This window comes from Mizuhopecten yessoensis, unplaced genomic scaffold (genome assembly GCF_002113885.1).
Source record: "Mizuhopecten yessoensis strain PY_sf001 unplaced genomic scaffold, ASM211388v2 scaffold757, whole genome shotgun sequence".
In the NCBI taxonomy this organism is placed as follows: domain Eukaryota; kingdom Metazoa; phylum Mollusca; class Bivalvia; order Pectinida; family Pectinidae; genus Mizuhopecten; species Mizuhopecten yessoensis.
The window spans coordinates 519,229-531,922 of NW_018403706.1; the positions used below are offsets into that span (position 1 = coordinate 519,229).

The window sequence follows — 12,694 nt, forward strand, 5'->3', positions numbered from 1 at the left end:
TTCTAGGTAACACCTATTTCATGTTTTTAGGTAATTCTAGGTAACACCTATTTCATGTTTTTAGGTAATTCTAGGTAACACCTATTTCATGTTTCTAGGTAACACGTTCATGTTCATTGATTTGATAATGCGTACACTTGTTAATGGATTCATTCCGTTCTGGTGTATGCCAACACTGATAAGGCTGTTAACGGTTCTTTGTCCTTTTTTCCACAAGAACAAGCGATGTGCATATCGGGTTTAAGGTTATAACATAATGTTATTCCAGCGTACACTTTTGATGTTGTCCATGTAATCGGTGTATTTCCAAAAGAACACGAAGCCTTTAATTCACTTTGCGGTCGTTTCCGATTTGTAAATTGCATTAATGAAGATTTTGAACAATTATAGTTAAGTCTCCATAGCTTTGCAAATGTGTGGACAATGTCTAACAGCATCTGTAGATTTCTGATCAACGCAGCTAAAAGTAAATGTTTCATGATTCTAGGTAACACCTATTTCATGTTTCTAGGTAAAACCTATTTCATGTTTCTAGGTAATACCTATTTCATGTGCCTAGGTAATTCTAGGTAACACCTATTTCATGTTTCTAGGTAACACTTATTTCATGTTTCTAGGTAATTCCTATTTCATGTGCCTAGGTAATTCTAGGTAACACCTATTTAATGTTGCTAGGTAACACCTATTTCATGTTGCTAGGTAACACCTATTTCATGTTTCAAGGTAACACCTATTTCATGTTGCTAGGTAACACCTATTTCATGTTGCTAGGTAACACCTATTTCATGTTTTTAGGTAATTCTAGGTAACACCTATTTAATGTTGCTAGGTAACACCTATTTCATGTTTCTATGTAACACCTATTTCATGTTTCTATGTAACACCTATTTCATGTTTCTAGGGAATTCTAGGTAACACCTATTTCATGTTTCTAGGTAACACCTATTTCATGTTTCTAGGTAATTCAAGGTAACACCTATCTCATGTTTCTAGGTAACACCTATTTCATGTTTCTAGGTAACACCTATTTCATGTTTCTATGTAATTCTAGGTAACACCTATTTCATGTTTCTATGTAATTCTAGGTAACACCTTTTTCATGTGTCTAGGTTATTCTAGGTAACACCTATTTTATGTTTCTAGGTAATTATAGGTAACACCTATTTCATGTTTCTAGGTAAAACCTATGTCATGTTTCTAGGTTATTCTAGGTAAAACTTATTTCATGTTTCTAGGTAATTTTAGGTAGCGCCTATTTCATGTTTCTAGGTAATTATAGGTAACACCTATTTCATGTTTCTAGGTTATTCTAGGTAACACCTATTTCATGTTTCTAGGTAATTTTAGGTAGCACCTATTTCATGTTTCTAGGTAACACCTATTTCATGTTTCTAGGTAATTCTAGGTAGCACCTATTTCATGTTTCAAGGTAATTATAGGTAACACCTATTTCATGTTTCTAGGTAAAACCTATTTCATGTTTTTAGGTAATTCCAGGTAACACCTATTTCATGTTTCTAGGTAATTCTAGGTAACACCTATTTCATGTTTCTAGGTAACACCTATTTCATGTTTCTAGGTAACACCTATTTCATGTTCCCCAGGAGTTCAAATATTTCATAAAAAAATGATGTCACTTATCTTCAGGAACGTGCTATTCCAGAATAACGGTGTAAAACATTGAATCAAAAAACATTTAAATGATGATGATTTTGCAGGCTGATCCTTTGGGAGCCTTTTCCTGGTACCACGGCGAGTTAGAGAGAGAGGAGGGCAACAAAAAACTAAAAAAAATCGGCAAGGTAAGTTTGACTTGCAATGAAAGATATCTGTGATGACAAAATAACAAAACTTTTAATAACATTATGTAACATTTAATTCTAACGTTATTTATTCTCTATATATAGATGTTAACAGTGTGTATCTGATGTTGACTGTTAACAGTGTGTGTCTGATGTTGACTGTTAACAGTGTGTATCTGATGTTGACTGTTAAAAGTGTGTATCTGATGTTGACTGTGAACAGTGTGTATCTGATGTTGACTGTTAACAGTGTGTATCTGATGTTGACTGTTAACAGTGTGTATCTGATGTTGACTGTTAACAGTGTGTATCTGATGTTGACTGTTAACAGTGTGTATCTGATGTTGACTGTTAACAGTGTGTATCTGATGTTGACTGTTAACAGTGTGTATCTGATGTTGACTGTTAACAGTGTGTATCTGATGTTGACTGTTAACAGTGTGTATCTGATGTTGACTGTTAACAGTGTGTATCTGATGTTGACTGTTAACAGTGTGTATCTGATGTTGACTGTTAACAGTGTGTATCTGATGTTGACTGTTAACAGTGTGTATCTGATGTTGACTGTTAACAGTGTGTATCTGATGTTGACTGTTAACAGTGTGTATCTGATGTTGACTGTTAACAGTGTGTATCTGATGTTGACTGTTAACAGTGTGTATCTGATGTTGACTGTTAACAGTGTGTATCTGATGTTGACTGTTAACAGTGTGTATCTGATGTTGACTGTTAACAGTGTGTATCTGATGTTGACTGTTAACAGTGTGTATCTGATGTTGACTGTTAACAGTGTGTATCTGATGTTGACTGTTAACAGTGTGTATCTGATGTTGACTGTTAACAGTGTGTATCTGATGTTGACTGTTAACAGTGTGTATCTGATGTTGACTGTTAACAGTGTGTATCTGATGTTGACTGTTAACAGTGTGTATCTGATGTTGACTGTTAACAGTGTGTATCTGATGTTGACTGTTAACAGTGTGTATCTGATGTTGACTGTTAACAGTGTGTATCTGATGTTGACTGTTAACAGTGTGTATCTGATGTTGACTGTTAACAGTGTGTATCTGATGTTGACTGTTAACAGTGTGTATCTGATGTTGACTGTTAACAGTGTGTATCTGATGTTGACTGTTAACAGTGTGTATCTGATGTTGACTGTTAACAGTGTGTATCTGATGTTGACTGTTAACAGTGTGTATCTGATGTTGACTGTTAACAGTGTGTATCTGATGTTGACTGTTAACAGTGTGTATCTGATGTTGACTGTTAACAGTGTGTATCTGATGTTGACTGTTAACAGTGTGTATCTGATGTTGACTGTTAACAGTGTGTATCTGATGTTGACTGTTAACAGTGTGTATCTGATGTTGACTGTTAACAGTGTGTATCTGATGTTGACTGTTAACAGTGTGTATCTGATGTTGACTGTTAACAGTGTGTATCTGATGTTGACTGTTAACAGTGTGTATCTGATGTTGACTGTTAACAGTGTGTATCTGATGTTGACTGTTAACAGTGTGTATCTGATGTTGACTGTTAACAGTGTGTATCTGATGTTGACTGTTAACAGTGTGTATCTGATGTTGACTGTTAACAGTGTGTATCTGATGTTGACTGTTAACAGTGTGTATCTGATGTTGACTGTTAACAGTGTGTATCTGATGTTGACTGTTAACAGTGTGTATCTGATGTTGACTGTTAACAGTGTGTATCTGATGTTGACTGTTAACAGTGTGTATCTGATGTTGACTGTTAACAGTGTGTATCTGATGTTGACTGTTAACAGTGTGTATCTGATGTTGACTGTTAACAGTGTGTATCTGATGTTGACTGTTAACAGTGTGTATCTGATGTTGACTGTTAACAGTGTGTATCTGATGTTGACTGTTAACAGTGTGTATCTGATGTTGACTGTTAACAGTGTGTATCTGATGTTGACTGTTAACAGTGTGTATCTGATGTTGACTGTTAACAGTGTGTATCTGATGTTGACTGTTAACAGTGTGTATCTGATGTTGACTGTTAACAGTGTGTATCTGATGTTGACTGTTAACAGTGTGTATCTGATGTTGACTGTTAACAGTGTGTATCTGATGTTGACTGTTAACAGTGTGTATCTGATGTTGACTGTTAACAGTGTGTATCTGATGTTGACTGTTAACAGTGTGTATCTGATGTTGACTGTTAACAGTGTGTATCTGATGTTGACTGTTAACAGTGTGTATCTGATGTTGACTGTTAACAGTGTGTATCTGATGTTGACTGTTAACAGTGTGTATCTGATGTTGACTGTGAACAGTGTGTAGCTGATGTTGACTGTGAACAGTGTGTATCTGATGTTGACTGTTAACAGTGTGTATCTGATGTTGACTGTAAGAAGATGTCACACAGCCTGTTCCTTATAATACATCAGCTGTCATTTTATTGATAAGCTTCTTTAAAGTTTCATTGTAAAGAAGTCTCAACTATTATTCAGGATGGTTGTTTCCTGATGAGGAAGTGCAGCAACAAAAAGAAGGCGGAGACACAGCCATACACACTTATGGTGTACTACTCCGGTTACAACTACAACCTCAAAGTGCGCTTCCGGTCTGACAAACGTTACGCCCTGGGAGAGGAAAAAGCAGATGAAGTGGTATGTTGTGAGTTAAAAGCAAATATTAGTCTGATAGTTTGATATATAGATCAATAAAATCTATTACCTGTAAGTGAGTGAGGTCAGGTTATCTCAGTCGAGGGCTAAGATTGATAACATAATCCCAATCAAGCCTCGTAAGCCGAGGTTGGGATGTTACAGAAACTTAGCCCTCGACTGAGGTAACCCAATCATGGTGTTTACAGGTAATAGATTTATTTTCTCGCACCTTTTAGTTAAAAATAAACTATTTAATTTTGCTAAAGACTACAAGTATCCTGTCTGGGGCGTCAAATAAAAATGGCCTCTACACTACTAAAGCTACATTTGAATGCTTTCTCGAAGCAAAATGTAAAAATGTCTTACAAGGAAAGACAACATATAACATAGTGTAGATTATATTTTATCTACAACATCATGCAGATATCTAACAACATCAAAACAGTATAACAACAAAACAGAATATATATAATTTCAAGCAGTTCACTCACAGAAGAATACATCACAGTGTAAAAATTCCGCTAAATTTCACGTAAAGGAACCAGACAGATCGAACGAGATAGAAAAATCTAGCATGGAGTATGACATGGGATATCTCTGTCCGAGGAGCGGGAAATGATAGTCAGACTGTGTGGGTGTGACCTAGATATCATCAGAAAACTGTGTCAGACTGTTTGGAGCATAACAGATTTTAATCTAGATACAAAAAGGTATGATAAGCAGGCCTTGACGGGTGTGAGGGCGAAGGTGTCTGACAGTGGTGAAACCCATGTGTGTTGGTCTGAGTTGATAGGGCTGAGGTCAACTGATGGTGTTGGAAACTACATTTGTGTTTCAAGGGTGCGTGTCACTGACTGCTCTGTACTTTATAGTATCTACAGTAATCTTGCCTTAATTTTGTGTTGGATTAAACTGTAGCATATTGGGCCAAGACACTTCCATAGACCAGGTATCTCAGTCAGCTAAAGCGACGGTATGACGGCGTGAAGTTCAGAGTTACAGTTCCTGTGTGACCTTGCTGAACACACAGAACACTACAGTTGTTGATTACGTTGTGTTCATGTCATCTTTGTTATTAAAATCCTAAAAGGTATGGTTCCTTTTAAGAAAAGGTTTATCAAAGCTAAAATGATGTCAGAAAATACAGTTTCCAATGCACATTTACAATGTTTGCAATGTTATGGGGATCCTTAAAAACAAATAGGACATTGGTTAGAGTTATTTCCCCTTGAACATCCTTGTGTCACACACGATACTACTAACAGAAAATATTTACCCTACATGTCAGTCATTAAAAGAATTTCTTATTTTGTTTTCAGACATTTGAAACAGTGCCAGAACTCATTAGCCATCACCAGAGTAATGAGGTCATCCTAGTGCACAAATCAGGAAAGCAGTACAGCACTCTGTTGACAGGGTCCCCTTCCTGACAATAACATTGCTGTCCTGAGATTTCTAAAAGTCTATAAAAATAATTATTTAAATTTAAATAATTATTGATATATATACACAAAGAGCATTAATTTTGTAACTCACTTGTCAATAAAGGCTCATTTGACCTTCAGGTCTGACCTTGAAAGAGGACACAAAGCCAGAATGAGAAAGGATGACATTTTAATTACATGTATGTATGCAATATTTTTGATGCACTTACATGTATTATCAAACCTAAGTGATGGCATCACTGTATTTTGCTAATTGATAATGATGTCAGTGAAACACTTCAGTGTGTATTTGATTTCATTGCAACCTTTCAATTTATCATCATTTTAATTATCATTTGATTACAGCAAAACTCTGAATTTTTCTACTGCTTAATAGAATCTGTTGAAATGAGATAAAGTAAATGCAGATTGCCTTGAAATATCATAAAAGTTTTATCTGCAATAGTTAAAAAAAAAATACACTTAAAAATATGCACAGATATTTATAATACCAGCTATCCTTCACTGTTTCACCAATCACTTGTATAAGTACAAGTAAAGGTCAAGCTTAGAATCTGCCTTTACTTACCAGCACTCTGATTCTCAGTCACCGGACTTACGGTCAGTCTACTGATCTCAGTCACCGGACTAATGGTCAGTCAGTATTGGTAGTAAAGATTGTTAGTTTGTGTAAATATTGCTGTCATGGTCAGACACATTGTCATGTTGTAGTAGTGATAACTGTATTTAGCATAATATCATATCATGCCGAGGCGTTTATATTCAGCATTTATTTTATATATATATATTATATACACATGCCATTTGGAACACTTAAGCATTCCATTCTACTTATTCTTTACTCTACAGCCAAATGTTAAATATGATGTATCTATGCAAATAAGTAGGCAAAAGTAGGGTTATGTTTATCTGAGTATAAATAACTATGTTTATGCCCAGGAAAGAATTTTTTTTCTGTACTATAATGTATTGAAACTCAGATTAATGAAGATCATGAGTTGTGTCCCTTGAGTAGTCTCCCCTGAATGCTCTTCCCTGAGGTCCTGCAATCTCCACCCAGAGTTGTCTTTCCTTAAGCTCACTGACAGAGTGTATGGAATGAAAACTCTGTGTAAAGGTTGGAGGTCCTGATCAGAATGGGTTTCTAAATATTTGTAATAAATATCTGGCCAGTTTTATAGCCGGCTGTGAAGACTCAAGAAGGTGTGCTTCTCTCAGAAAATCCTACATCCATCGAAGACACATTGATCAAACCATTGTTATATTTTTTGTCATTTTACATTGCTGTTTTAACCCTACTGTGTGTGTTCACGTTGTAGGTAAGTTGAGTAGACAGGTAGAGTACTGATGGAGAAGTTGTAACTTTGAGGGCCAGCACAAAGTAATCAGCTTTATGTAGAGTTACATCAGCACTCTACAAACATATCAAATAGTCTTTCATTTAATTTGTACAGAGTTACACTACCTTGATAAAATATGAAGTTATATGTTGTTAAGCCAGAATGTGTTTACTTACAAAATGATATCTACAAAGTACTTATCACACTACAGTGGGACGCTACAAATTGTTACAAAATATTACAAAATTATTTCTACAAAGTACTTATCACACTACAGTGGGACGCTACAAATTGTTACAAAATATTTTACCCAATTACAAAATGAACTTAAATTTTACATTGCATTTTTGTGCGAATTTACAAAACAATCAGTTTACAGTACTCACAATGTTACAGGATACATGTTAACCTTGTCACGTAACAGTGTATAATGTTAACAGATAACTTTGTGTAACACTACAATATTTTAACATTATTACTTTAAAATGTAATTTATATGATAAATCTGTATAATGTCAATCTACAATATTACAAACAAACAAACAAACTACAGATGTATTTCTACTTTGTTTATTATATTAGTATTTCATTGAATTAACAGTTTAACAACATTATTGAAAATAGTTTAGATAAAATACAAAGATACAATGATGGACCCACAGTTGAACACTACAAAATTTTCATATTTTCACAGGAAAATCACATGCAAGTATGTAATAATGATGATTGAATGAATTGCATATTAAGATTTATTTGATACAGTCAGTATTACACTGGTAACTGTAATTATCAGTCAGTATTACACTGGTAACTATACTTATCAGTCAGTATTACACTGGTACTGTAATTATCAGTCAGTATTACACTGGAACTGTAACTATCAATGGTTTCAATGTCCTATTTACTCGTTAAACCATTTGCCATATAGTGGTGAAATGGCTACAAAGACCTTGTGTGTACATAAAAACTCCCCATGCTCAAACTGGGTTTCTATGCTTAAACTCAATTCCTCATATAAGTGAGAAGTACTTTTTGTAAAATGGTACGTAATTTTATAGTCTGTAGGTGTAGATATCTTGTATTTACCACAATTTTCATGCTAAATGTTCACGTTTGTAGTAGTCTCATGAATAACAAGAAAAATGGCTGAGCTCATAATCAGGGTTATGAGTATAAAAATACCTTTTGGAATATGAGCCCAGTTTTTCATGATATTCTTTGAGATATCCTGGAGGTCATTTAGACTTCTATAGACTAGCTTGCTGCTAGCGCATTTCAACATCTAACTACATGTTTTATGTGGGAGTGAAGATGACACAGTTTAACATGGTTTATCTGGTATATAGTATTCCTTTTATTGTGCCTGTTGGATGGACATTTTTGTTGAAATAGAGATTATATTTTTATCTGGAAAGGTTTAAAGAGATTTTTGAGTGTTGAAATATATTATCATAAATTTCATCTTTTACATTTATATATACCGTAGCCAATATAATGTATGGACAATACCTGGTACAATCTTCATAAAGGTATACAAATATTTTCCATAAACATTTACAATCACACTTGTAAAAATAAGGATATTTTCATTGTTCAATATTACAGATGTCTCTACTTTGGAGGGAAACATAATTTTTCGCCTTCAATTTTGACTTTGTTATAAGCAGTAATTGTATTTCCTATATGTACCTTATTTTTTGCTCAAATGTCATTCATTGTATAGAACAGCTTAAACATTAGACCTTATTAGCATTATTTTGTTAAAAATGTTTTTACCACACTTGGCCTAAAAGGATAAGTGAGTTTAATCTGTGGTACAGCATCTGCCATAGGTCTTGCATCAACTTTTTATTTAAAACAACTTCTTCTAGAGGCCTAGGGTCATGATATTTGGCCAGTAGTATGCTGGGATGCAGGGCTATCAATATTGTTCGTATACATGTCCTTGACAAGGTCAACAGGGGTCAAACATGCCAAGATTTCTAAGGTTAGGATTTTTGTCCTTTGGCTTAATGATATACATAAATGACCTTGACCATTCTGAAGGTATCATTAGTAAAATAAAAAACCTTTTAACAAAGATTTATAAAGATTTATAACATGCAGTGTATTGTAACTCCTTGAAGGTCATAGATGTGAGATGAGTAACAGGTGAGTGATACAGGACTATTGGGCCTCTTGTTAGGTTTTGCCACATGATTTCAATCCTGTGAAATATTTTGAAGGTGGGCAAGTACGTTCTGGTACTTGTTGTATTCTCAAAAGATATCTGTGAAACTTCACAAAGGTGTTTAGGGTATGTGAGATGGGACTTGTATTGTTTGCCTTAGTAGGGTGTATACTGGTTATTTTAAAGGTGTGATACATTCTATTGTTATAAGCTAGAGGAGCCCGGTGTTTCAAATAGAGTTGTATGAGTTCGAGGCACATTCAGAAATTTCAGTTATATATATTATTCATATCATCAGATATAAATATGCTCCTATATCGGGTATTTAGATCTTCAACATCATAAAAACCGAAGATTTTAATGATGAGATTACCTTGGGCTTAACACAGGTGAACATTACTATGGTAGTATTTATACTTCATGGTCGTGTATTCTCGATACAACAGCTGTTTATACTTCTCAGTCCTATACTCTAAATACATCAGCTGTTTATACTTCTCAGTCTTATACTCTCAATACATCAGCTGTTTATACTTCTCAGTCGTGTACTCTCAATACATCAGCTGTTTATACTTCCCAGTCGTGTACTCAATACTTCAGCTGTTTATACTTCCCAGTCCTATACTCTCAATACTTTACTGTTAATACCTAATTGAAGAAATATATATCTCAGATGTGTCATATTATTTTATGCTTATTCATGCAAAAACATTCCTTAAATATTCATAAAATTTCATTTATATGCATAAATTTACATTTATAAACATAAATGCAAAATATAAAATATGTATTGGTTCATATTTCATATCTCATTTGTAACTTTTTATTACTAATATCTATTCCAGTTTTCATTAATCGTTTTTGGACATTGATGTTAAAATTTTACGTGGCCTACATAATCTATATGTTGATGTTATATTTTACTGTAATTTTAGCGCCTCTGTCATGTCGTCTATTTACCAATGTGTATCACTGAAGCACGCTTCAGCATAATTAAGTCTTTGTTTTTTACCGTTGGTGCCATTGAGTTAGTTAAGGGTGTATGCTATCTTACACAGTTTATCAAGGATTTATGTACCATCCCTAACACAAGTGTCTTAGAATGGAACTCTTTTGTAATCATGATATGTGTCAAAGTAAAGTAGCTTATGTACCTTACTAAAATGTTGAAATTGTATCTTTGGGGTTTTTTTCCTCAGATTTACAATATGTCAGGGGCCACCACATAGAATATTTGGAGGTAAAGTTTGTTGTTCGTTAATACTGACAGACACCAGTGTGTGCCTTCTCTACTGTCTATAACAGTGTTAATTATTATATGCTATGTCCCTTAGCTGCCTTGATATACTGACATCTTTTATTTACCCATAATGTTTGAAAGGTCAGACCAGGAATTTATGAAATACAGGCTGTATAATTGAGTACATGTATGCTAGATTACAGGTATCCTGTCACTTTTACCTGTACCTCATATATTGCCTACCTGTTCATGACATAATATCAAGAGCTTTTATCATAATGGCAACTTTTATTTATTTGTCGATTTTGAGAAATGACTTTTGTGTACTCAAAATGGCTGATTGTGATTAGATGTGATCATGTAACCGATTATGATCAGCTGCACTTTGTCATGTGACTAATGATCATCAGATCGGGTCATGTGACTGACTATGATTAGATATGGTCATTTGACTGATTATGATCAGCTGTTGTCATGTGACTTATGATCATCAGATGAGGTCGTGTGACTGACTATGATTAGATATGGTCATTTGACTGATTATGATCAGCTGTTGTCATGTGACTTATGATCATCAGATGAGGGTCGTGTGACTGATTCAATCAGTTGTGGTCAGTCAAGTGATGGTAACCAGTTGTGGTCAGTGATTGATCAGCTGTTTGTAACTGTAGGTGTGATAGGGAAGGGGTTTTGTACAAGTTGACAAATAAAATCAATTCATTTATGACACTGTTGGCTATTAATTTGTACATAGTCACTGTAGTGATACAGACTGGCCAGGACATTTACTGTCCTTGTGTCGATTATTAGCATCATCATCAGGCTTATTACCAGGCTTACCTAACCACATGGTGTGATTAAACACAGTTTGACCTTCCATTAAGTTCACCTATATAACATCACCGTTATAATCCTTGCCGTCCTAGAGCAATACTGATCAGTGTTTAGCCAGTCCTGCGGGATGTTTTCTCCATTCTGTAAGCTCATTCTTAACTTGAGTCAAAGTGCAACTTTTGTCATTCATCCTCTAACCTTTTCCTTAATTTCCCTAAAGTCCACTGAAGGTATGTCTTCTGTAAGAGAGGTAATTATAATATGGAAAATAAAAGTCTGGAGTACCTTTAGCCCAGGGAACTGTATGTGGTATAACTGGAGGACATAATACATGGCCTAGGAGTAGAGGGCAGAGCCTTAAAGGGTAAACCTGGGTAAATCCCACTACTTCAGTGGTAGTAATGGGATTTAAGCCAATTTTGGTATGGAACATTCTGGGTCCTTGGGAATTTCTGTTTAAAGCTGTAGCCCCCTTGGTGCAAAGCCTTAAATCTGCTTGAAGGTAACTAAATCAATCTTGAAATATCACTTATGCAAGGTGACTAGATTTTGTATAAGTCAAGTGTGACCTCTGGGACTGGTGGGTTTGACCACGATAGGTATGAGGAGACAAATATGTCCATGCTATCAGGACTAGTCTTGGGGGGGNNGGGGGGGGCTGGCCCTGCCCAAGAGAACTTAGTCCCTTGGTCATAACTTGGAAACTGTTGAGATCCCCACGATATTATAGTATGACTGCTTGTTTGGCATAAAGAGAAGAATACAATCACAGTCATGTTACCAGTGGAAGCTTTGCGGTCTGGCCCCACCATTAGGACTTGGTCCATACCTCTGGGTACCTACTACCAGGTTCACAACCAGGGACTAAATGGTTAATTTCAGGGTCTCTATAACCATATACATATGACGTGGATTTCCTTGGTCATTTGGACATTGCAATGATTGTATGATTTGAGCATACAGTTATAGCTCTTATTGGGGCTGAGGGACAAGAACAAATGAGGGATTCGGGGCGATAATGTTGTTAAAATACTACTCCTCCTGACCAGTTGGTCATATTTGAATCAAATTTGCCATGAAACGGATCTCCAAAAGTTAATGCAGGCCTTGCAAGGCTCGCCCAAAAGTAGCATCATATTACTATTTTCGACCTTATTTCATAAACGAAAATCTGGGGGACAGCCGGTTCAACCTTTTGGATCGCGATAAACGAATGTGACCCTAG

At 35.3% G+C, this 12,694-nt stretch overlaps 1 protein-coding gene across 9 annotated transcripts in view; it reads left to right on the forward strand.

The window, feature by feature from the left end:
- The window catches only part of LOC110452544 (pollen-specific leucine-rich repeat extensin-like protein 1), a 72,490-nt gene extending 61,130 nt beyond the window's left edge, over positions 1-11,360 (forward strand). For 8 of the 9 annotated variants that reach the window (XM_021501206.1, XM_021501154.1, XM_021501179.1 and 5 more), the window contains 3 exons: positions 1,719-1,802; positions 4,282-4,440; positions 5,760-11,360. In XM_021501206.1, coding sequence (XP_021356881.1) covers positions 1,719-1,802; positions 4,282-4,440; positions 5,760-5,870 — 354 coding nt within the window. In that variant the 3' untranslated portion in view covers positions 5,871-11,360. The remainder of the gene's footprint in view (positions 1-1,718; positions 1,803-4,281; positions 4,441-5,759) is intronic. The other variant, XR_002463203.1, reaches the window with a different exon arrangement.
- The last annotated feature ends 1,334 nt before the right edge of the window (positions 11,361-12,694 follow it).